At 50.4% G+C, this 24748-nt stretch overlaps 1 protein-coding gene across 5 annotated transcripts in view; it reads left to right on the top strand.

Moving 5' to 3' along the window:
• The window catches only part of LOC140410546 (V-type proton ATPase subunit C 1-A-like), a 244702-nt gene that overhangs the window by 127292 nt on the left and 92662 nt on the right, over positions 1–24748 (top strand). For 3 of the 5 annotated variants that reach the window (XM_072498778.1, XM_072498776.1, XM_072498779.1), the window contains 4 exons: positions 6218–6309; positions 17359–17637; positions 24253–24351; positions 24455–24523. In XM_072498778.1, coding sequence (XP_072354879.1) covers positions 6218–6309; positions 17359–17637; positions 24253–24351; positions 24455–24523 — 539 coding nt within the window. The remainder of the gene's footprint in view (positions 1–6217; positions 6310–17358; positions 17638–24252; positions 24352–24454; positions 24524–24748) is intronic. The other 2 variants (XM_072498777.1, XM_072498780.1) reach the window with 2 other exon arrangements.

Below are 24748 nucleotides of genomic sequence, written 5' to 3' on the forward strand. Positions count from 1 at the left end.
GTGACCACGCTCGCCATCGGGGCCCTATACAGCAGCTGTACCCATCTAATATACTCATCTCCAAAGCCAAATCTCCTCAACATCTCCCACAAATAATCCCACTCCACTCTATCAAATGCTTTCTCGGCATCCATCGCCACCACTATCTCCGCTTCCCCCTCTGGTGGGGGCATCATCATTACCCCTAGCAGCCTCCGTATATTCGTATTCAGCTGTCTCCCCTTCACAAACCCAGTTTGGTCCTCATGGACTACCCCCGGGACACAATCCTCTATCCTCATTGCCATTACCTTGGCCAGAATCTTAGCGTCTACATTTAGGAGGGAAATAGGTCTATAGGACCCGCATTGCAGCGGGTCTTTTTCCTTCTTTAGGAGAAGCGATATCGTTGCCTCCGACATAGTCGGGGGCAGCTGTCCCCTTTCCTTCGCCTCATTAAAGGTTCTCATCAGTATCGGGGCAAGCAAGTCCACATATTTCCTATAAAATTCGACTGGAAATCCATCCGGTCCCGGAGCCTTCCCCGCCTGCATACTCCTAATTCCTTTCACTACTTCCTCTATCTCGATCTGTGCTCCCAGTCCCACCCTCTCCTGCTCCTCCACCTTAGGAAATTCCAGCCAGTCCAGGAAGCACATCATTCTCTCCTTCCCATCCGGGGGCCGAGCTTCGTATAATCTTTTATAGAATGCCTTGAACACTCCATTCACTCTCTCCGCTCCCCGCTCTATCTCTCCTTCCTCATCCCTCACTCCCCCTATTTCCCTCGCTGCTCCCCTTTTCCTCAATTGATGGTCCAGCAACCTGCTCGCCTTCTCCCCATACTCATACTGTACACCCTGTGCCTTCCTCCACTGTGCTTCTGCAGTACCCGTTGTCAGCAAGTCAAATTCTACGTGTAACCTTTGCCTTTCCCTGTACAGTCCCTCCTCCGGTGCCTCCGCATATTGCCTGTCCACCCTCAGAAGTTCTTGCAGCAACCGCTCCCGTTCCCTACTCTCCTGCTTTCCTTTGTGTGCCCTTATTGATATCAGCTCCCCTCTAACCACTGCCTTCAGCGCCTCCCAGACCACTCCCACCTGGACCTCCCCGTTATCATTGAGTTCCAAGTATTTTTCAATGCACCCCCTAACCCTTAGGCACACCCCTTCATCTGCCATTAGTCCCATGTCCATTCTCCAGGGTGGACGCCCTTCTGTTTCCTCCCTCATCTCCAAGTCTACCCAATGTGGAGCGTGATCCGAAATGGCTATAGCCGTATACTCCGTCCCCCTCACCTTCGGGATCAACGCCTTCCCAAGACAAAAAAGTCTATTCGCGAATAAACTTTGTGGACATAGGAGAAAAACGAAAACTCCTTACTCCTAGGTCTACTAAATCTCCACGGGTCTACTCCTCCCATCTGCTCCATAAAATCTTTAAGCACCTTGGCTGCAGCCGGCCTCCTTCCAGTCCTGGATCTCGACCTGTCCAGCCCTGGCTCCAGCACCGTGTTAAAATCTCCCCCCATTACCAACTTTCCCACCTCTAGGTCCGGGATGCGTCCTAGCATGCGCCTCATAAAATTGGCATCATCCCAGTTCGGGGCATATACGTTTACCAAGACCACCGCCTCCCCCTGTAATTTGCCACTCACCATCACGTATCTGCCCCCGCTATCCGCCATTATGGTCTTTGCCTCAAACATAACCCGCTTCCCCACTAGCATAGCCACCTCCCTGTTTTTCGCATCTAGCCCCGAATGAAACACCTGCCCCACCCACCCTTTGCATAGACTAACCTGGTCTATAAGTATCAAGTGCGTCTCTTGTAACATAACCACGTCTGCCTTAAGTTTCTTAAGGTGTGCGAGTACTCGTGCCCTCTTTATCGGCCCGTTCAGCCCTCTCACATTCCACGTGATCAACCGGGTTGGGGGGCTTTTTACCCCCCCCCTTGTCGATTAGCCATCCCCTTTTTCCATCTCCTCACCCGGTTCCCACGCAGCCGTGTCCCCCCCAGGCGGCGCCCCCCCCCCGCCCACCCCACCCCATTCCGGCTCCCCCCTCTCCCCAGCAGCAGCAACCCAGTAACTCCCCCCCCCCCCCCCCCCCCCCCCCCCGCTAGATCCCCCACTAGCGTAGTTACACCCCCCATGTTGCTCCCAGAAGTCAGCAAACTCTGGCCGACCTCAGCTTCCCCCCGTGACCTCGGCTCGCACCGCGCGACGCCCCCTCATTCCTGCTTCCCTATTCCCGCCATGATTATCATAGCGCGGGGACAAAGCCCGCGCTTCCCTTTTGGCCCCGCCCCCCATGGCCAACGCCCCATCTCCTCCACCTCCCTTCCTCCCTCCACCACCACCTGTGGAAGAGAGAAAAGTTACCGCATCGCAGGATTAATAACATAAAACTCATCTTTCCCCCCCTTTTTCCCCCCTCTTCGCCCCCCATACTCACCCCACCACTTTGTTTCAAACGTTCTTTTTTAGTAACCCGCTTATTCCAGTTTTTCTTCCACAATAAAAGTCCACGCCTCATCCGCCGTCTCAAAGTAGTGGTGCCTCCCTTGATATGTGACCCACAGTCTTGCCGGTTGTAGCATTCCAAATTTTATCTTCTTTTTGTGAAGCACCGCCTTGGCCCGATTAAAGCTCGCCCTCCTTCTCGCCACCCCCCGCACTCCAGTCTTGATATACGCGGATCACCGCGTTCTCCCACCTACTGCTCCGAGTTTTCTTTGCCCATCTAAGGACCATCTCTTTGTCCTTAAAACGGAGGAATCTCACCACTATGGCTCTAGGAATTTCTCCTGCTCTCGGTCCTCGCGCCATCACTCGGTATGCTCCCTCCACCTCCAGCGGACCCGCCGGGGCCTCCGCTCCCATTAACGAGTGCAGCATCGTGCTCACATATGCCCCAACGTCTGCTCCTTCTGCACCTTCAGGAAGACCAAGAATCCTTAAATTATTCCTCCTCGCGTTATTCTCCAGCACCTCCAATCTTTCCACACATCGTTTATGGTGTGCCTCGTGCATCTCCGTCTTCACCACCAGGCCCTGTATATCGTCCTCGTTCTCGGCAGCCTTTGCCTTCACGACCCGAAGCTCCCGCTCCTGGGTCTTTTGCTCATCCTTTAGCCCTTCGATCGCCTGTAATATCGGGGCCAACAGCTCCTTCTTCATCTCCTTTTTAAGCTCTTCCACGCAGCGTTTCAAAAACTCGTGTTGTTCAGGGCCCCATAGTAAACTGCCACCTTCCGACGCCATCTTGGTTTTTGCTTGCCTTCCTTGCCGCTGCTCTAAAGGATCCACCGCAATCCGGCCACTTTCCTCTCCTTTTTCCATCCGTATCCAGGGGGGATTCCCTTCTGGTTTACCTCCAGCGGACCCGCCGGGGCCTCCGCTCCCATTAACGAGTGCAGCATCGTGCTCACATATGCCCCAACGTCTGCTCCTTCTGCACCTTCAGGAAGACCAAGAATCCTTAAATTATTCCTCCTCGCGTTATTCTCCAGCACCTCCAATCTTTCCACACATCGTTTATGGTGTGCCTCGTGCATCTCCGTCTTCACCACCAGGCCCTGTATATCGTCCTCGTTCTCGGCAGCCTTTGCCTTCACGACCCGAAGCTCCCGCTCCTGGGTCTTTTGCTCATCCTTTAGCCCTTCGATCGCCTGTAATATCGGGGCCAACAGCTCCTTCTTCATCTCCTTTTTAAGCTCTTCCACGCAGCGTTTCAAAAACTCGTGTTGTTCAGGGCCCCATAGTAAACTGCCACCTTCCGACGCCATCTTGGTTTTTGCTTGCCTTCCTTGCCGCTGCTCTAAAGGATCCACCGCAATCCGGCCACTTTCCTCTCCTTTTTCCATCCGTATCCAGGGGGGATTCCCTTCTGGTTTACCGCACAGTGCTTTTAGCCGTTAAAATTGCCGTTGGGGCTCTTATTAAGAGCCCAAAAGTCCGTTCCACCAGGAGCTGCCGAAACGTGCGACTTAGCTGGTCATCGCCGCACCCGGAAGTCCTGTCTGCCTTCTTGACCACTCTACCGACTGCGTTGCCACCTTCAGGGTACAATGGACCTGAACTCCCAGATCTCTCTGTACATCAATTTTCCCCAGGACTCTTCCATTGACCGTATAGTCCGCTCTTGAATTTGATCTTCCAAAATGCATCACCTCGCATTTGTCTGGATTGAACTCCATCTGCCATTTCTCTGCCCAACTCTCCAATCTATCTATATTTTGCTGTATTCTCTGACAGTCCACCTTGCTATCTGCAACTCCACCAATCTTAGTATTATCTGCAAACTTGCTAATCAGACCACCTATACTTTCGTCCAGATCATTTATGTATATCACAAACAACAGTGGTCCGAGCACGGATCCCTGTGGAACATCACTAGTCACCGTTCTCCATTTTGAGACACTCCCTTCCACCACTACTCTCTGTTGCCCAGCCAGTTCTTTATCCATCTAGCTAGTACACCCTGAACCCCATACGACTTCACATTTTCCACCAACCTGCCATGGGAAACTTTATCAAACGCCTTACTGAAGTCCATGTATATGACATCTACAGCCCTTCCCTCATCAATTAGCTTTGTCACTTCCTCAAAGAATTCTATTAGGTTTGTAAGACATGACTTCCCTGCACAAAACCATGCTGCCTATCACTGATAAGTCTATTTTCTTCCAAATGTGAATAGATCCTATCCCTCAGTATCTTCTCCAACAGTTTGCCTACCACTGACGCCAAGCTCACAGGTCTATAATTCCCTGGATTATCCCTGCTACCCTTCTTAAACAAAGGGACATCATTAGCAATTCTCCAGTCCTCCGGGATCTCACCCATGCTCAAGGATGCTGCAAAGATATCTGTTAAGGCCCCAGCTATTTCGTCCCTCACTTCCCTCAGTAACCTGGGATAGATCCCATACAGACCTGGGGACTTGTCCACCTTAATGTCTTTTAGAATACCCAAAGCTTCCCCCTTCCTTATGCTGACTTGACCTAGAGTATTTCAACATCCATCCCTAGCCTCAACATCCGTCATGTCCCTCTCCTTGGTGAATACCGATGCAAAGATCACATTAAGAATCTCACCCATTTCCTCTGACTCCACGCATAAATTCCCTCTTTTGTCTTTGAGTGGGCCAATCCTTTCTCTAGTTACCCTCTTGCCCCTTATATACAAATAAAAGGCTTTGGGATTTTCCTTAACCCTGTTAGCCAAAGATATGTCATGACCCCTTTTAGCCCTCTTTATTGCGCGTTTGAGATTTGTCCTACTTTCCCGATATTCCTCCAAAGCTTCATCAGTTTTAAGTCGCCTAGATCTTATGTATGCTTCCTTTTTCATCTTAGCATGCACATGTACCCTGCACATCTTTGGGTGTCGGCGTGAAACCCACACAGACACGGGGAGAATGCACAATCTCCATATGGACAGTGACCCAGGGCCGGGATGTGGACCCGGGGTCCTCAGCGCCGTAGTCCCAGTGCTAACCACTGCACCACCATGCCACCCTCGTATGTTCTGAAAATATAGTTTAAGAGTTGGTTACATAAAATTATTAGAGTGGGGATTGTGAAAGTTAGCAGAGCCTTAGTCAAATAAGGGATGGTACTTACAACACAAACCTATGCCTTGGTTTCTGGTACAGGAGTTCAGATTGGCCCTAATATTTACCACAACTCAGCGTTTAATTTTCAGTGTAAACTTCTTGAATAATGGCTGCCAAATTGATAACCGGTGAAAAACTTTGGTGCATGTTGTTTGCAGGCTAGGACCAAAATAGATGCATGGGAGTGTAACTTGGCAGCAGAATTGGTCCACTCCTACCAGCCATTCCAATCATTCCAGCCACTTCACCCCTCTTTGCGTGTCTGCCACAGTTGCTAGGTTTCGGCCATATCTTGCCTACTTTAGCTGCATTTTAATGGTCAGAGGTAATGTATATAAAGACTCACAGAATGTACCCAGTATAACTAGGAAAAGGTCACCAACCTACCCAGCTTAGAGCATCAGGTGTGCTGACTTACATATTTTTGAGCGATCTATACACTCCCTCCCAGCCCCCCTCAAAAGTATATCTGTTTGCATGCCAAAAATGGCTACTTCTCATCCAATTCTTCTAAACACTTAAGTATTACTTCAGAAAAAATCTATGATTAAATATTTGACAATAATGGCATCACTAAGAACAAAATAACTGTTCATTATGTTTCTTATTTTCAGCAAATCTCGCAGATTGACACTGATTTAAAGTCTCGTGCAATGACCTATAACAACACCAAGGGAAACCTACAAAATCTGGAAAGAAAAGCTGTGTATGTAAACTGGCATCTTTATTCAACACATTCATTTATGGAGGAAAACTACAAATTCACATGTTTTGAAAATGCACCACCTAAAAATACATGTCCCACTATTGTAAACTGATGAGTTTTGCAAATAACTCTATGTAACTATGTGCCTGTATGGTGCCGATATAATTATTACTGACAAATTTCTTTTCTACCTATTACGGCTGATGTATCGATAATATAGGATCAATTTTTAACATGGGCGGGGATGTAAAACTAGAAAGGATATCAGGCAAGGTTAATAATATAATGTATAGTATTGCAAATTTCACACTGCTGCTTTTCCCCCACCACAACCTTGCCAAAGTTGAAAGCTATGATTGAGTTTTCATGTAAAACTATGGAGGATCACTTCAATTAGGAGTGCCCTAAGAGTGTTCCTATGGTTAGGATATCAATAATGCACCAACAAAAAGATTAATGGAGACAAAATATTAGTCATTGCTGCAGAATAGATTTTTGATAATTTGGTAATCTGGAAATGTATTTTTTAGTCTTTAATAACTTATTTCATGTTTTAATGTCTTATTTGGTCTAGATATTTTTTCCCACTTATAGACTTTAAAGTGTGACATATCTTTTCATAGTACCCTATCCATTCATTGAATTTGAATGTTCCACATAATTAAACGTTTTAAAAAAAAGAGCCAACATAAAGGGCGCGATTCTCCAGAAAGATTTCCAAGTGTTGTAGTGAGCGGGAATTGCCGTGACCTTCCTGGCGCTCGGCAACGCTATTCAACGTTAATTGGTCCACTTAACGAGGCCTATTGGGCTTCTCACCGCAAATGAAGGCTTGATGCATGATCAATTGCACAAAGACTATGGTTGGGTACAACTGTGGCTTTATTACAGTCAGATGCGAGGCCTCCTGCTGCAGCTGGTGAAATGGCAGGGCACTGGAGGTTATGCATATTTATACAGTTCTCCGTGGGTGGAGCCAGCCGGCAGGAGCTACCTGCGAACCTGTAGTGCAGGTCCTACCTTACATCTTCTATTACAGTGGTTCATCACAAGGCTCACCAACTGATTCGCTGGCACTGTGCTCACCAGCTCCCCCCCTCGCTAACAAGGTCAAGCAGCACTTTAACAGCACGTGCTCAGCCAACCCCAGCCAGCTCGCAACAATGGTGCCAACGAGACCAGCTCCAAGATTTGAGGATGCTGACCTGGGGATGAGGAGGAGTTTCTTCAGCCAGAGGGTGGTGAATGTGTGGAACTCTTTGCCGCAGAAGGCTGTTGAGGCCAAATCACTGAGTGTCTGAGACAGAGATAGATAGGTTTTTGATCAATAAGGGGATCAGGGGTTATGGGGAGAAGGCAGGAGAACGGGGATGAGAAAATATCAGCCATGATTGAATGGCGGAGCAGACTCGATGGGCCAAGTGGCCTAATTCTGCTCCTATATCTTATGGTCTTATGGGATGCAGTAGAGGCCAGGAGGGATGTCCTGTTCCTCCAAGGGTCCAGGAGGGTCAGCCATAGGGCAGCCAGTGCTTCCTGGGACGAGGTGGTGGCAGCAGTGAACTCGGGCAGTGTAACCAGGAGGACTGGCCTCCAGTGCAGGAAGAAGGGCAATGACCTACACCGGGCAGCATGCATGAGTAGACACCAACTCCACGCCCCCCCCCCACCACGAGAACCCCCCCCCATTCCCCTACCCCTGAGACCGCTCTCTTCCCGCCTCCCATTTCCCCCCCACGGGAGTGTCTGCCGGTGGAAACCTCCCTGAAAATCTGGCCACAAATTCATTTGAAAACCTTTTGAGAGAATCGTGGCCGTAGTCATTTCATGCTGCTACTTTAGCAACACAAGTGGTGTTCGCCACTAACACGAAAATGTCGTCAAGCCAGAATAAAATGCCTCTCGCACAAATGAGCAGTGTGGTATATGGATTTCAGTGCCAGAGGCTAGGTATGTAGGAAGTACATCTCAAAGACGAGTGCATCGCATGAAACAGAATGTCTCAACAGGCAAGGTAGAGACTGTACCCAGCCAGTCCGTGCTAGCAAAACTCAAAACACAGTGGGCGGCATCACCGTTTCTGAGTCGCCAATGCAGGATTCGTAGACCTTCAATGCAGAAAAACTAGCGCTGCACCTGGACCGATTCAGCGACTGTTAAGGGGCTAGCACCGGCACCACGTGGAACACAATCGATTCCAATGAGAAACAGTGCCGGATTCGCTGGTTCTGCAATTGGCTCTCAGGAGGCTGGCAAACTGCAGCCGCATATACACACACCATCTCAGCCAACAGAATGGCAGCAAGGAGAGCAGCCCTGCGGTTTACTGAGCTGGAGACCCTCTTGGAACCTGTGGAGGAGCGGCGGATGACGCTGTACCCTTGCCCGGAAAGGAGGCTGCCAGACACCGTTCGCCGTGCCTGGTCGCAGGTGGCAGAGGCCATCAGTACTGTGGGCAACACCATCCAGACGGCCAGTAGTGCCGTAAAAAACTGCACGTCCTCCTCAGGGCGGCCAGGTTGACTGGGCAGCACTGTGCCCTGGCACGCACCCCCATAGCCGAACCCCCACCTTGCACCCATACCAGCCGCCATGGCTGGGCACCTTAGCCACTGAGATCACCAGCTACCTCCACCCTGGGCTGCATGTGTCGGACTGTCTAACACAATAGTTTTCTGTTTGCTCCTCCCCCCCCAGGAGAAGGCCATGCATAACCGCCAGTAGCGGGAGAAGACAGGAGGGGGACCGCCGGACCTGCGGCCCCTCACCATGGCAGGACAGAGGGCCCTGGACGTGGTCGGTGGACTGGAGGAAAGGGAGGTTGCCGAGGTGGAGTTCGGCCGCTGGTGAGGAAGTGAGACCCCGCTGAATTGTGGTTCCCCATGTCACATGTCAACACCCCACCCTCACCCCCAACAGCAATCCCTATACCACTGACACAGGCCCAGAAAGTGGTGGCGCAGTCGCATGCGTGACGTGGTGCAGTCCCAGATAGAGATGGCCCCACTCCCTGTGCTCCATGGCTGCGAGCATGCAAACCCTGGTAGAGGCCAGAGCAGGCCTCCAGGACTGGCAATGCCAGGTGACAGGGAAGCCTCAGGAAATAGCTCCGCTCACACCGCCGTCCCATGGAGTAGCCTGGGGGCCATTGGGCACCCCGAGGGAGGAGGAGGTGATGGGGCCTGTGCAGGTGAATCTCGCAGGGGAGGTGTCGGAACACCGCCACATCTTGGACCCCCCCCCCATATTCCTGGTGCGTCTGGTGGGCAGCATGCAGGACGGGGTGGCACCATGCCACCCGGGATGTCCAAGCAGCAGCCGGGCCCATCCAGACACGGCCACCCCAGAAGACATTCACCAATGGGGACCCAGGTTGCAGGATAGGAATCATAGCATGCCGCCTCCACTCCTGCTGGGGAACCACCAAGATGTAGCGTTAGGGCCCGTAAGGCCAGAATGTTAGACACCAGTTAAGTTGGCAGGGGTGCAGGCCACAGTTTAGTTATAGGGGCTAGGGCACAAACCCATAAATATTTGTTCACAATAAACACCTGTTACCACTGTCTATTGGGTGTGAGGGGTGAGCTGGTCTAGGCTGGCCAAGGAGATGGTGCGGGAGGGGGAATGGGCAGAGGTTATGGGTGTGGGTAGTGTGTTGGACTCCACCCCCCCCCCCCCCAAATGACCATCCCCACCACGCAGGGATCCGATGGGACCGTGTGATGGAATGGCCAGCTTGCATGTAGGGATCACCCAGTTTGATGGTGGAAAATGCTACCGTGGGCAGGCATCAGATATTTGCATACATTGCGGAGCACCAAAGTTTATCGCAGAGCGGGTTGTCATCATCCTCCATCCGATGGTCCAGAGGCGGTAATACTGCCAACCCAGGGCGGTAATACTACCAACCCCGGTGAGTGGCAGATATGTATCACGGAGGGAGTTGCAGGTGAGGGGTGGCCAGGGAGTGAAAGGGGGAGGGGGTGTGGGGTTGGTATGCAGTGTCCGTGTCCCTGGCCAGATCCTCCATCCCCTCCTCCCAGTTGGTGAACCTTGAGGCATTGTGCGGCCACCCATGCCTATCTGGGCTCAATGTCCTGCCCACCGCATCATCCTCGTCAGACGAGGCCTGGTATTCATCCTCCTCCTCCAGCACATCACCCCTCTGCTGCGCGCTGTTGTAGATGACATGATGGGTGCGACCCTCCCAGTATCATATTGGAGGGCACCTCCAGAGCTGCCAGGCACCTGATAGGTGTCATCAGCCACGACAGCAATGGGTAGCCCAGGAGCCAACCCCCCAGCTGGGGCGGGGGTAGGGGGGGGGGGGGGCGCGTCTCGAATATGTCAGGAATCGTCGAGTGAGTCAGGATGAAGGCGTCGTGCCCACTTCCCGGGTATCGGATGCAGAGGTGAATGATGCACAGCTGATGGTCACATATCAGCTGCACATTCATCAACCCTTTTGGTTTGTGTAGAGCGGCCTGTCATCTGCAGATGCTCGTAGGGGGACATGAATCCCGTCGATCACCCCCTGGGTCCGGGACATCCGTAGGGCGAACCCCGCTGCCTGGCAGCCTGGTTGGCTCCGTCCACCTGGGCATATAGGGCCTCCGTGATGACACCTGTGCATTGAGGTCTGTGAGATCCTGGACATGTCCCCACTCGGCACCTGGAAGGACCCTGTCGTGTAAAAGTTCAAGGCAACCGTCACCTTGACGGACACCGGTGTCCTCCCCCATACCCTCATGGTGACAGGTGCGCCATGATCTGGCAGATATATCGCACTGTCCTCCTGCTCAGCCGGAGCCTTTGACGGCATGCCCGGTCCGGCAGGCCCTCGAATGATAAGCAAAGCCAGAACACGAGGCCTCATGCATTGCCTCCTTGGCAGCTCCTCCTCCTCGACCTGTTGGGTGGCTCGCTCTTCATCCTGCATGGCTGCAGCCTGTTCCTCTGCGGTACGCTCCGCTGCTGCCCGCTCCTCTGCTGCCCGCTCTGCTGCTGCCCGCTCTGCTGCTGCAGGCTCTGCTGCTGCAGGCTCTGCTGCTGCAGCTTCTTCCTCAAGCAGCTCCAGCTCGTACAGCCACAGGGCATCCCCCAGAGCTGCGCCGATCAGCAGGAAGGCCACCATTGCTGGTTGAATTCCAGTATCCATTGTCTGCAGGGGGCGAAAGGCCAACATGTTGGCATGGTGCATACCCCCGTGCCCAGCCAGGTCCAATGGGTACATGGTGTCCCCGGTTGGCAAGACAGGCTCTGCCTCTGCGTGTTTCCCCCCGCCCTCCCCCCGAGGGAGCGTCTGGCACTGGTGCCCATCCCTGATGCCAGGGGTATCATTGGCTGGCACTCCCCTCACCAGGGGTATGCACCGCGGCTCCCATAGGGGCTATTGTGGGTATTGCCCTGGGTGGGATGCGGGCGGGTGGTGGCCGGGGAGGGGGGGGGGGGGGGGGGGCGTGTGTGACGGAGGGTGGAGTTCGGAGTTGGGGGCGCCCACATGGCCGCTGTCACTCTCCAGAACCAGGGGCCAAGATGGATGGTCAGTGGATGCGCAGCAAGATGGCCGCTGTAATGGTGGTCCAGGACTGGACACCGCCCCAGTCCCGTGGGGGGTCACCTTGACTGCTCGGCCTTTACCCCTGACACCCCAGCTCTCCCAGCCCTGGCAGGGCTGATTACTGCATCAAGACGGACATCGCCAAAGCTGCGATGCGCACGGTGGACGAGTCCGTCCCCTTCCAGGCGGAGAGCGACACCTCAGAGGTCGCTCTCGCCGCCACTCTCAACCAAGTAGGCAGACCGGTAGCGGTTTTTTTCACGCACCCTCACCACCTCTGAAATTCGACACTCCTCGGTCGAAAAAGATGCCCAAGCCATCGTGGAAGCGGTGCGGCACTGGAGGCACTACCTCGCTGGTAGGAGGTTCACCCTCGTCACCGACCAACGATCGTTGCCTTCATGTTTGACAATACTCAGCGGGGCAAGATCAAGAATGATAAGATCTTAAGGTGGAGAATCGAACTCTCCACCTATAACTACGATATAGTATATCGTCCTGGGGAGCTCAACGAGCCCCCAGATGGCCTGGCCCGCGGCACATGCGCCAGCGCGAAAGATGACCGACTACGGGCTATCCACGATGACCTCTACCACCCGGGGGTCACCCGGCTCGCCCATTACATCAAGGCCCGCAACCTGCCCTACTCCACTGAAGAGGTCAGAGCTATGACCAGGGACTGCCAAATCTGTGCGGAGTGTAAACCGCACTTCTATCGACCAGATAAGGCCCACCTGGTAAAGGCATCCCGGCCCTTTGAACACCTCAGTATCGATTTCAAAGGGCCCATCCCCTCCAATAACCGCAACACGTACTTCCTTAACATTATAGATGAGTTCTCCCGCTTCCCGTTTGCCATCCCCTGCCCTGATATGACCACCCCCACTGTCATTAGAGCCCTGCATAGTGTCTTCACCCTGTTTGGTTTCCCCAGCTATGTCCACAGCGACAGGGGCTCGTCGTTCATGAGCGACGAACTGCGTCAGTACCTGTTCAGTAAGGGCATCGCCTTGAGCAGGACTACCAGTTATAACCCCAGGGGAAACGGGCAGGTGGAGAGGGAGAACGCGACGGTCTGGAAGACCGTCCTACTGACCCTGCGGTCCAGGAATCTCTCAGTTTCTCACTGGCAGGAGGTCGTCCCCGATGCGCTCCACGCTATTAGGTCCCTCCTTTGCACGGCCAAAAACCAGACTCCTCATGACCGTTTGTTTGTTTTCACTAGGGGAGCTACCTCAGGGGCCTCGCTTCCACCCTGGCTGATGACACGGGGTCCAGTCCTCCTCCGAAAACATGTTCGGAGCCATAAGACCGACCCCCTGGTAGAAAGGGTCCAGCTCCTGCACTCCAACCCACACTATGCGTACGTCGAACACCCCGATGACCGGCAAGATACCGTCTCCCTCCGGGACCTGGCACCTGCAGGCTCCACCACCACTCCCACTACTGCATCCCCCACACTTTGTCCCGTCCAACCTCCCATGCTCAGCGCCCCCACCCCTATATGGTTCCCGCGCTCCCTCCCACCCGCCGCACCGGTCCACAGGAATGAAGCTCCGGAAGAGCCGCTCCCGGAGTCCACGCCTGTGCCGGCTCCGGACCCACTTCCACAGCCACCCGAAGCGGCTGCAACACCAGTGCTGCGGCAGTCGCAATGTACGATCCGGGCACCGGACCAACTGAATCTATGAGCCCTTCACCCCCGCCGGACTTCATTTTTTAATCAGGGGGTAAATGTGGTGAATGTATAATTACTGATAATTCACCAGTGCACTGTGTTATGTGATTAACCCTTTGGGCTCTATCTATGTGCCATTGTGTGGCTTCACCCACACGGAATATGTTGGGGCATGTACGGGCTCCGCCCATGGCTCCACCTCCTTTACAGGAAGTATAAGAGCTGCTGACCTGCGGGGCCGCCTTCAGTGTTGTACCAGCCACAGGCAGGCTCAGTTCTAAGCTGATTAAAACCACGGTTTACTTCTCCACGTGTCTTCGAGTGAATTGATGGTCGCATCAGTAACAGAGAATCATGATTTGCCATCAAGTTGGTGCCCGCCGTGATTTTGGCATCGGAACTTATTCTCCGCCCAATCTGGTTTTACGATTTCAGTGTCGGCAAAATAAAGAATCCCGCCTAGTGTCCAACATTAGATGTGATCCTACGATTGGACAAACTTGCTAAACAATCCTGAATATGTTCAGAATTATGCTAACAACCAATTTGAAGGTTTTTTAGCCAGGCTTGCAATGTGATGTACTTAGGTGTGCTAGAAGCTACTTATATTAATATACAGAACCCCCTTATTTGAAGACAGAAAGAACATGTACACACATTGTGGCAGTTTCAACTAAACAAAAATGGTTCATTCCTTGGGGCAATATCTTGACCAATCAGAGTCAACATGCCTGGTTTGAATTAAAACAAAGTTTAGTTTTGTACAGTTAAACTGGGGCATTCTACCTGGCAACACCTCTACCAATCAGAGTCCACTTGCCAACCAATCAACACTCACTTCTCATGAAGTATAAATTATTGTTTCCTTGCCGGCCGGATATGTGTGTACCCATATCAGGGGCAGCTACACCGCAGCTGCCTGCCAGTCCCACCACACACATCCAGGGCAGAGTCTTGTTCCTGGCTGTATGCGTCACCTGAACTCCCTCGGACTCTGAGCAGCCTCTGGCCACACAGCTGAAAGCTATTGCTGATAAGGGGTTGGCATTGTTAGGTATGCGAACACTACACAGCTCTCAAGTGCATTCCCATGGATACACCTGCCATGTCTCAGATGATGATACTGCACCGCGTTCCAACCTAACTGTGAGGCCTGGACACTGTACCCAAACCCAGGAGGCGTCAACACCATAGAGGCAGCAGCCTACAGTCAAACTCAAAGGTTGGGGCACAGTAATGGGAATCACCCTGCAAACAGAGGGGGAGTGTGTGGTTGGCGGGGAAGCAGAGAGCAACAAGGGACAAATGTTACCCCTCAGTGGTTTACATAAGCCTAAAGTCAGCCTGATTGATGGGGGTGGCTTCCAGTCAGGTTGGAAACATTCCAGATCTCTGGGGGAGGGGATGCAGTGTGTTGGTGGTCTGATCCCCAAATGGATCTGGTCCCTGAACCCTGGTTGGGTGTTGCGGGGTATGGGGCGGGAGGTGATATATGAGCTGCGAAGGCAGTCCTCATCTCACTGTAGCCATCGGATTTCTTGTGACCCAGGAAATCTAGCTGGCCACAGTTGAACCAGAAAACCTCCAAGCTTATTAACGCATTTAACATGTAAACCCACCCCCTGGAATCAGATTGGCTGCCCGCCCCATGTTCTGCCTGTGAAATTGATAAGTTGTCAAATTGAAGTTGACTTCCCGATGCACTTTTGGCCATGTAACCTTCCACCTGCTCACCTATGTTAAACGTCTGTCTCCGTATAAATAGCCATATCCTCAATGTAGCCATTATGAATTTGGAAAAATAAATGTTAGTTTCCACATTTCCTCTTTTTGTTTTCGCTCCTTGTTGGGGTATGATTTCACTCGCACCACTTACCAGAACCTATCCTCATGATATTACACATGTGTACTTTGAAAGGTGTGTGTAATACCAAAAGGAGTCATTGGATAGTGAATAGCAGCAAAATAATTTTCCTTTCTCAACACAGAAATTAAGTGAAGTTGTTCAGTGCTTGTAATGGACAGCAGGTTGATAGCGAAATTATGAATGAAGCAATAGAAAAGAATCTCTGATGAAAATCGGCTGTTGATTGTCTATCAACCCATTTTACTTTACAGGCATTGATATCAATATCACTTCCACTGAACCCAGCTATAGAGAGCGAAATTCTTTGTTTGAGAGACATGGGCACAATATAACCAAATTGCTGCAGAGTCCCGTGACGAGCGTGTTTAGCCGGGTGTTTCCCTGCACTCGCAGCGCCGAGAAACACCATGCTACTTATTGGAACTTGTTGCAATTTGGGCCTCAGCGAAGAATGCCCTGCCGAGATTGCACTTAGTGGCGAGCGGAGCTTCTTAGTGCAGGAAGAGACCACTGATCTCTCGCACCCCCCCCCCCCCCTCGTGACAGCTGGACACCCCCATGCCTCAAATCACATGTTGGGGGGGGTCCTTGAGCCCCCCTGCAACGCACCACACACTGAGCGGGCCCGATCCCCGGCATGGGCAAAATAAAAGTTTGGCACCTTGGCACTGCCAGCTTGGACCCTGGCACTTGTATTCATTTAAGATTCTCCCTCGATTGCAACATGGTGCATTACTCATATGATTATACACCACTTCAGTGGAAATCTTTTTATTTTCAGGTGTAATTATTTTGCAAATTTACTTCCTATATATCTAAAATTTAATTACAATTTCCTCAGAAAAGGCAGAATGTTTGCTTCCTAGTAGGGAAAGCTGCGTCAGGAAAATTCCAGACTCCGCCAAGCTGACTTGGAAGAAAGTGTCCTGGATTTTCTCATTTTCTTTTGGGGGTGGGGTGAGGGGCGGGGCTCTGACCTGCCACCCTGGAAACAGTGAAGAGGCAGAGCTGGGCTATGAGGCTGAATTGTGCGCGGTTCGTGTTCCTGTTGGGGGCGCTATTTCTCGAGCAATTCATGGTGAGCTAATGGGCCAGCACTCTGTCCACTTCAACCTGGAGCAATTCTCATTCCAGCCGGCGTCGGCATCACTGGGGCTGGAATTGGCGCTGGGGAGCTAGACAAGCTGGAGCTTCTTATAAGCACTCCACTCCCCTCACACTCACATTCCAGACAAGAGGATGACCCTCTCATTTGTGGAAGGGGAGCTTGACCAAATGTTGGATGAGAGATGGGGCACCCTCTTCCCCAGGGGAGGCAGGAGGTTACTGTCCATGGTCATTAACCGGGCCTGGGAGGAGGTGGCGAGTGCTGCGAGCTCACCAGGCTGATTGGCACACAGTGCTGCATGAAGTTGAACAACCTCCTTAGGGCAGCTTTGGGTGAGTCACCACCTGTTCCCCTGGCATCACTCCCGTCTCTCACTCCTCACATCACCTCCCCACTCCCCTGGAGGCCAATCAACCCATCTGCCTGCATCTTCCTCATATCCCACTCTGCACCAAACCCCAACTCCTGTATTGTCTTCTCTGGCCAGGTGCCTTGCACACACATGCCACCAGCTACAGATGCCCATGTAACTCGCCTCCGTGAAGCTAGCCGTGTCCTTATGTGTCATCCAAGAAAAGAGGGCTCATAACAGAAGGGACCGGGAGAAGACCGGAGAGAATGTCCCGGACCTCTGTGCTCTCAACCCCACCGACCAATGGGCAGTGGCGTTATCAAGGGAGGTGCAGGAGAGGACTATCTCCGAGACGGAGGTTGGCATGTGACAACCAAGTGAGCCCCAACTGCAAAATTGTGTCCCTATAGTAAGTGAGTGACCCCTTTTCCCCAGACTACTCCTTACCAAAATCTCACCATGTGTCTTGTCTTTTGTCTTGTAGGGTCACCAACAGACCAGGCCGGCCCTTCTGGGGTACCTCGCCCGTAGCCACAACCCTAGCACACCCCGGAGGGCCAGTCCAAGGACAATATCGACTTCTTGGCACTGCATCCACCATCACAGAGACTATCACCCCGGTGGGTCATCTTAGTGGCTCCTGGGTCACCTTCTGGTGCGTACGACACACATGCTGCAGCATATCAGGTGGAGGCAGGAACTCCCGAGGGAGCGGACGGTTGGAGGACTGCCCGATCCCTGGAACCAGCTGTAGTCCGGACAGGTATCGCGCTTCTGGAAAGAATAAACCCATCACTGGTTGACATGCAGGCGCAGAGCCAGGGTCTACGGAGGGGGAGTGTCAGCAACTTCCCAGCGCCTGCAGGCACAGCTGGAGGAATCCAACTGACATTAGGTGCAAGAGATGGTTCCTACAATGCGTGGTACCTAGACCAACACTGAACGAGTGGCGTCCACGGTGGAAGCCCTGGATCAAAATGTAACAGCCATAGGTCAAGATGTACAAGGCTTGGGACACCATGTGCGGTTGATGGCTGAGGCTCACGACGGGAGCCCCGTCACAGGCAGCCATGCATTTGGCCCTCATGGACATTGCTGCGGTGCTCCAGATCTTGGCCCAGTCACAAAGGGTTATGGCTGAGGGCATCAAGAGCATTGGGAGGGCGCTGACTGACCTGGGCCAATTACAGAGGGACATGATTCACTTGCTGAGGGGCGTGGCCTGGTGTCTGTGTTCCATGCTTGAGCTCTGGTTAAGACTAGAGCAGGCCTACAGCAATGCTCACTCCTGAGCTCACTCTAACCTCATCTCTAACCCATGGAGTAGCCAGGGGGCCACCGAGCACCCGAGGGAGGAGGATGTGATGGGGCCCATGCTGGTGTCTCCCACAGGAGAGGTACTGGGACACCTCAGCATTTCTGAATCCCCCCCACCTGACACTGGTTTATCTAATGGCAGCTCGTCACCTGTGACACCCAAGTTGGCGGGACCCATCAAGGTCCAGGCCCTCCGGAATATGGCCACCAAAGGAACCTCAGGTCATTGGTCGTGATTTTCTTTTATTCGTTCATGGGACATGGACATCGTAGGCTGGGCCAACATTTATTGCCCATCCCTAATTGCCCTTGAGGCGGCAGTTAAGAGTCAACCACATACCTGTGGGTCTGGAGTCACGTGTAGGTCAGATCAGGTCAGAAAGGCAGATTTCCTCCCCTAAAGGACATTCGAGAACCAGATGGGTCTGGTGTGCTGCCTCAGGTCACACTTAGAAGGAGCGGTACGCCACATAAACTAAGGAAGTTAGACACCAGTTCAGTTGGCATGGGTGTAGCACATAGTTTAGAAGTAGGAGGCAGGGCACAATAATGGATGTGGTCACCATTTCACCAACATTCCGACCTGCCTCAATCCTCTGAAGGGTGTGAGGGATGGGATGGGCTGGGCTAGGTGTAGAGAGTCTGCCTGGTGGGAGGGTGGGATGTTGGTGGTGTGGGGGGGGGGGGGGGCACCTAAGGATATATGGGCCCATCAGATGGAATGGCTATCACTCATGCAGGGATCACCCGGGCGGACAGTGGAATGTGAAGGCAGGTCAGACTTTGTCAAACGATGAGGTGCGAGTCATCATCCTCTGTCCCATGGACAAGACCCGTTGATACTGCCAACACCCTGTAGTGATGCTGGTAGGACCCTCAGAAGTGTGGAGGGGGAGCTAGGGTTGTGGGATGGAGTAAAGGGATGAGGGACAGGGGAGGATGTGAGTGGCTATGGTTAAGGAGGCGCCACTTGGAAGGGGGTGGGGGAAGGGAGAGTATGGAGGTGGAACAGGGCGGCGGAGCTGCCAGTGGCCAGGAGTCTTAGTTGGCAAATCTGGAGGATGATGTGGTTGTCCCATGTGCAGGTGGCCTTGGAGAACATGTTGGACGACCTGCACTGCCAGCTCCAGCTCCATGTCCAGTTCTTCCTGGCCAACCGCCTTATCAGATGAGGCCTGATGTCCTTCCTCCTCCTCCAGAATGTCCTACCTCGGGCTGCCTGCATCCTGGTGCCCAGGCACATAGGGCATCCATCACAGTGAACGGATGTCTGAGAGATCCCAGACAGGTCCCTGCTCGGCCCCTGGAAAGACCCAGAGTCATAAAAGGCGACCATCATCTTGACAGTCACTGGAAGCAGGTATCCTCATCCAAACACCCGCGGTGCTAGGTGCGCCATCATCTGGCACAGATGGTGCACCGTCTCCCTTAGTCGGAATCTTTGGTGGCACATGTGGTCTGGCAGGTCCTTGAAGGACAGGCGCTGATGGGATAAACGTGATCTGTTGTGGCCCCTCCTTCGCATCTCCTCCTCAGCTTGTTGGGTGGCCAACTCTGCAGCCGCAGCGGCTGGCACCTGCTCTTCTGGGGCAGGCTCCTCTTGTGCAGGGTCCTCCCGAGCAGGCCCTGTGCCTCCATGCAATGGCAGATGTGGCCAGAAGGATAGCGAGCATTCCTAGCTGTACTCCGAAATTCATTCTCTGCAGGGGGGGCAAAGAGGAACATGTTGGCAAGATGAGTATTCCCTTGCCCATCCAGATCCAACAGGCTACATGGTGACCCTGAGTTGCACTTCAGCTCCACCCTTCACATGTCCATCCCAATCCCACCCCTCAGCTGCTCCCCCTTGTCCCCAGCAGTGAGTGGCAGCGGGGAGCCTCTATCCTCATCACCCAGCCCTGTCATCGGGAGTACCAGTGGCTGTCACAACCCATGTCAGCGATAGGCCCTGCGGCCCCTATACTTTAACATCTTTGACATTTCTGCAGCAGTTTGATACAACTAAACAGCTTGTTCAGCAACTTCAGAAGGAAGTTAAGAGTCAACCACATTGTTGCGTGCCGGATTCACGTGTCGGCCAGACTTGGGAAGAACAGCAGATTTATTTCTCCAAAGGACAATAGTTTTATACCAGTCTTGTATACCAGTTTTCTATACAGGGTATAGAATTTGGATTTGTATGATAATCTGTAGATTCATGATCATTACTGACCATACTGGCAAATTTATTCCAGCAATATTAATTCATCGAATTTAAATTCCCCCAGCTGCCATGGTGCATTTGATCTCATGTCTCTAGAGCATTCATCCCAGCCTCTAGATTACTAGTCCAGTAATTTTACCACTATGCTGCTACATCCCTGGAAAGAAGCTTATAATTGTACACAGAGATGAAGTTTGCTCCAGTGCCAGAATTGTGAAAACAGCATTATATGCAATGATACGTGAATGAAGATGAGCGATAAAACAAATAACTTAAAAATAAGTGTATTGCACTTAAAGATTTATATTTTTGACACCTAATAGGGAGAAATATTAGTCTGTGTTGAAAGATGACTACAACATAGGAAATAGGACCATTCTGTTCTGCCATTCAATGGCTGATCTTCTATCTCAGCGCCATTTTCCCGCACTATCTCCATATCCCTTGATAGTTTCAACAACTAGAAATCTGTTTATCTCTGTTTCGAACATGCTCAATGACTGAACCACCACAGCCCTCTGGGGTAGAGAATTCCAAAGATTGACCACCTTCTGAGAGAAGAAATTCCTTCTCATCGCATGCTTAAATGCCTACCCCTTATTCTGGTACTGTCCCCCATGGTTCTAGACACCCCAGCGAGGGGGAAACATGACAGCTCTTAATACATGACAAAGATGCATAACATTTTTAAAAACATCTTAACAAAAAAGAGAAACATTTTTTTGGAAGTGAAGTCTGCATTGGCAAAAGTGTCTCCAATGAAGGCAATAAAGCGTCAGAATATTTCTCTTGGGATTTTTAACATGCCTTTATTCACATATTAATAATACAACATGAATGAAATGAAATACAACATAGCGATCACTTTAATTTAATTTTTAAAAAGTAAATGTAAAGTACCCAATGTTTTTTCCAATAAGGGGCAGTTTAGCAGGGCCAATCCACCTACCCTGCGCATCTTGGGGGTGTGGGGGTGAGACCCACGCAGACACGGGAGAATGTGCAAACTCCACACAGATAGTGACCCGGGACCGGGATCAAACCCGGGTCCTCAACGCCGTAAGGCAGCAGTGCTAACCACTGCGCCACCATGCCGCCCCAACATAGCAATCATTATTCAAACTCAAATTTTTATTACTGTTCTCAAGGTAATCCTAATATGAGTATTATTTATTCCATTAGCTATCAAAATCATTTGTAAATTATATATATATTTGAAATTTTTGAACAACTGGGTACCTTAGCTGGTGCCACACTCAATTTTGTAACTAATAGCCCAAAGGCTAATTGTTTACGTGGTCCTGAAGGAGGATTGTTTTATTGCTTTGCCTGAAATTTCATTCAGAAACAATTAAAATAACTGCTGCAAAGGACAAATTTTCTTCCATGTTGTAAGTGTCGAAGTGAAGTTAACTGCTTTTATTGGAAAGAATCCAACCCAATAGAGATCAAATAAAGTTGCGTAATTTAAATTAGCTAGTTAATAATAACACCAATAGCTCCTCAAAACAAGCTATCTCACAGTTAAACATTATCCTGAGGGTCAGAGGGAAATTAGCTTCCATTTGAATTGAATTAACTTACTCATGAATTCATTATTCTCTAACCCAAACTGAATTGAACAATGCTTACAATGAACTGAAATAACTTTATAAAGCATGCAAATTTGCAATATATTAAACATCACTAGAATAAAATTAAACCTAAAAGTAGCCAGCTTGAATGTGCAAGACCGTGTACTTCAATATTAGCATTGGTGAGAACAAAATAGAAATAATATAAGAGTTAATAAGTAAGTATTAAAATGTTCTGAAAAGTACTTATTTGCTTAAATCATAACTACATAATTAATTTTATGATTCATTGTCATTGAATTTATACAGCTAGTTAACGGAGAATTACATCAAAGTTCTGACTTCTTTTAATGACAGGAAGATAGTATAATTGCCCATTACGATAGGAAGTATGGGGACGAGAGTCTCTGGCCTCCCCATGGCTTGTTTCTCAGCAGTGGGAGGCGGCCCATCATTGGTTGGTGGCAGAATCTTCTGGTCCCGTCGCTGTCAATGGGAATTTGCATTGAATCCATCCCATGGTGCTGAGAAACCCTGGGGTGGGTGGGGGGGGATGTGCCTTTGGCCCGACCAGAAGATCCTGCCAACGTGAACAGCTGGAAGATCGCGCCCGTAGACTCTAATGGCCGAATATTTGTTATGGTAACAACAATGAAACTGTCAGCGTTTGTCATCATTTATTTTTTAAATTTAGAGTACCCAATTCATTTTTTTTCCAATTAAGGGGCAATTTAGCGTGGCCAATCCTCCTAGACTGCACATCTTTGGGTTGTGGGGGTGAACTCCACACGGACAGTGACCCAGAGTCGGGATTGAACCTGGGACCTCGGCGCCGTGAGGCAGCAGAGCTAACCCACTGCGCCACCGTGCTGCCCTGTGTTTGTCATCATTACTCCACTGAAATTGACAGCAGCTTTGGGAGTCTACACATGTGCAAAAGAAATGGAAATCTAGAAGTTGCTTCCAATGCTCCTCCATTGGGAGCACAGGAGAGATTCCCAGATTGTGATCTCCAATACAATTGTAATTGCTGAAATCGTCTAATTCTACACTGTCGATCTCATTGTAAAAACTCTTAGAAATGTTACACTTTGTTGAATGAGGTGTAATTGGTTTTTTTAACGGAGTGCTAATTTCGTAATTATGACTAAATACCCTTCCTGGCTATGAATAGCTAATTTTATATTTGAGGAATGTCAAATTTCTCCATAATAAAATAATCCACATTTTTTTATAAACGTAAAAACATTCTTCTTTTAAAAAATATTTACCTTTATTTTAGCTTCCATCTTCATCTAAACATAATCATTTATTTCTCTATCTGAAAACGTAAAGTGAAGGTTTTCAGTGGCTTTGTAATTCTTGGTTTGGTGTGTGAATACCTAAATGTGACTGGCTGCTCGCGAACATCTTATTGCTGCACATAAATACATCCCCTTGATTTGGGCTTTAGATTTAAACTGCATTCAGGAAAGGAGAAAGTGAACGGTGCAGTGATTAGCACTGCAGCCTCACGGCACCGAGGACCCGGGTTTGATCCCAGACCTGGGTTCGATTCGGGGCACCGGGTCGCTGTCAGTGTGGAGTTTGCACATTCTCCCCGTGTCTACGTGGGTCTCACCCCCACAACCTAAAGATATGCAGGTTCGGTGGATTGGCCACGCTAAATTACCCCTCAAAAAAAATAAGCAACTCTTTAAAACAAAAAGGAAAGGAGAAGCCACACCACAGAGATTGCTAGGTCTTTGTGTCAATTCTTTTGTAAGTCAGTGGCGATGCCCTTGCTTTGTTGCTGATCGGAAAATCTGGGCCAATATATTATTTTCTACCAGTGATGTTAGAGATTCTGTGAATGGAATTATTTCAAACATTTAAAATAGTTGATTTGTTAATATTTCAGTTTGATCTATTTTTGATATATAATATTAAAGCCAAAAAAAAGGGTTCAATTTTGCTCTTATTTTGTTTGGATTATTTGGGTGTACTTTGCAAAAGAAAACCCAGAGAAAATTCATTAATTTAAATAGATAGGAAATTGGAAAAGCTCACTTAATAGCATGGGAACCTCCTGCTCAATTTTTCTCTCTGCTAAACCTAGGTGATCCAATATGCTGATAGCACACTATTTGTGTATGGTGTATCTGTGCATACATTAGAAGAGGTTGATACACATCACCTGTCACAAAAATGGAACTTACTAAAATGTTTATGATGCCACAGCACTGTCTTTGTAACTTGTATCTGATAAACGTGATCTGATTTTCTCCCATTCATGATTTTTCAGGGGTAGCCTTTTAACTCGCACTTTGGCAGACATCGTAAATAAGGAAGATTTTGTGGTAGATTCAGAATATCTCACAACTCTTCTGGCTTTTGTCCCAAAGTAAGTTTCCTGCATGTTGTGAGTTAGTGCAATTGGGCTTTGGGTGTCCTATAAAGTGATTTTATAATTATCTCTTATTTGTATTACTCTTGGCATGTATTAGGTCCAATTACAGCAACTGGCAAAAGACGTACGAGTCCCTCGCTGACATGGTGGTTCCTCGGTCAACCAAGTAAGTTGAGAAAGAACCATTTGCTTACGTTGAAAGATGTTGGGCAGGATCCTCCATCCCGGCAGCCGGCCAATGGGATTTCCCAATGTGGGCACCCACACGCCGTTGGGAAATCCGTGGGGGGTGGGGGGGGGGGGAACTGCGCTGCCTACGAAGCGGAGAATCCTGAAAACGGAGAATCCAGCCAGTTACGTGTATTGCAGTGTGAGATATCTCATTAACCAC

Source organism: Scyliorhinus torazame, chromosome 4 (assembly GCF_047496885.1).
Source record: "Scyliorhinus torazame isolate Kashiwa2021f chromosome 4, sScyTor2.1, whole genome shotgun sequence".
NCBI classification, from domain to species: Eukaryota; Metazoa; Chordata; class Chondrichthyes; order Carcharhiniformes; family Scyliorhinidae; genus Scyliorhinus; species Scyliorhinus torazame.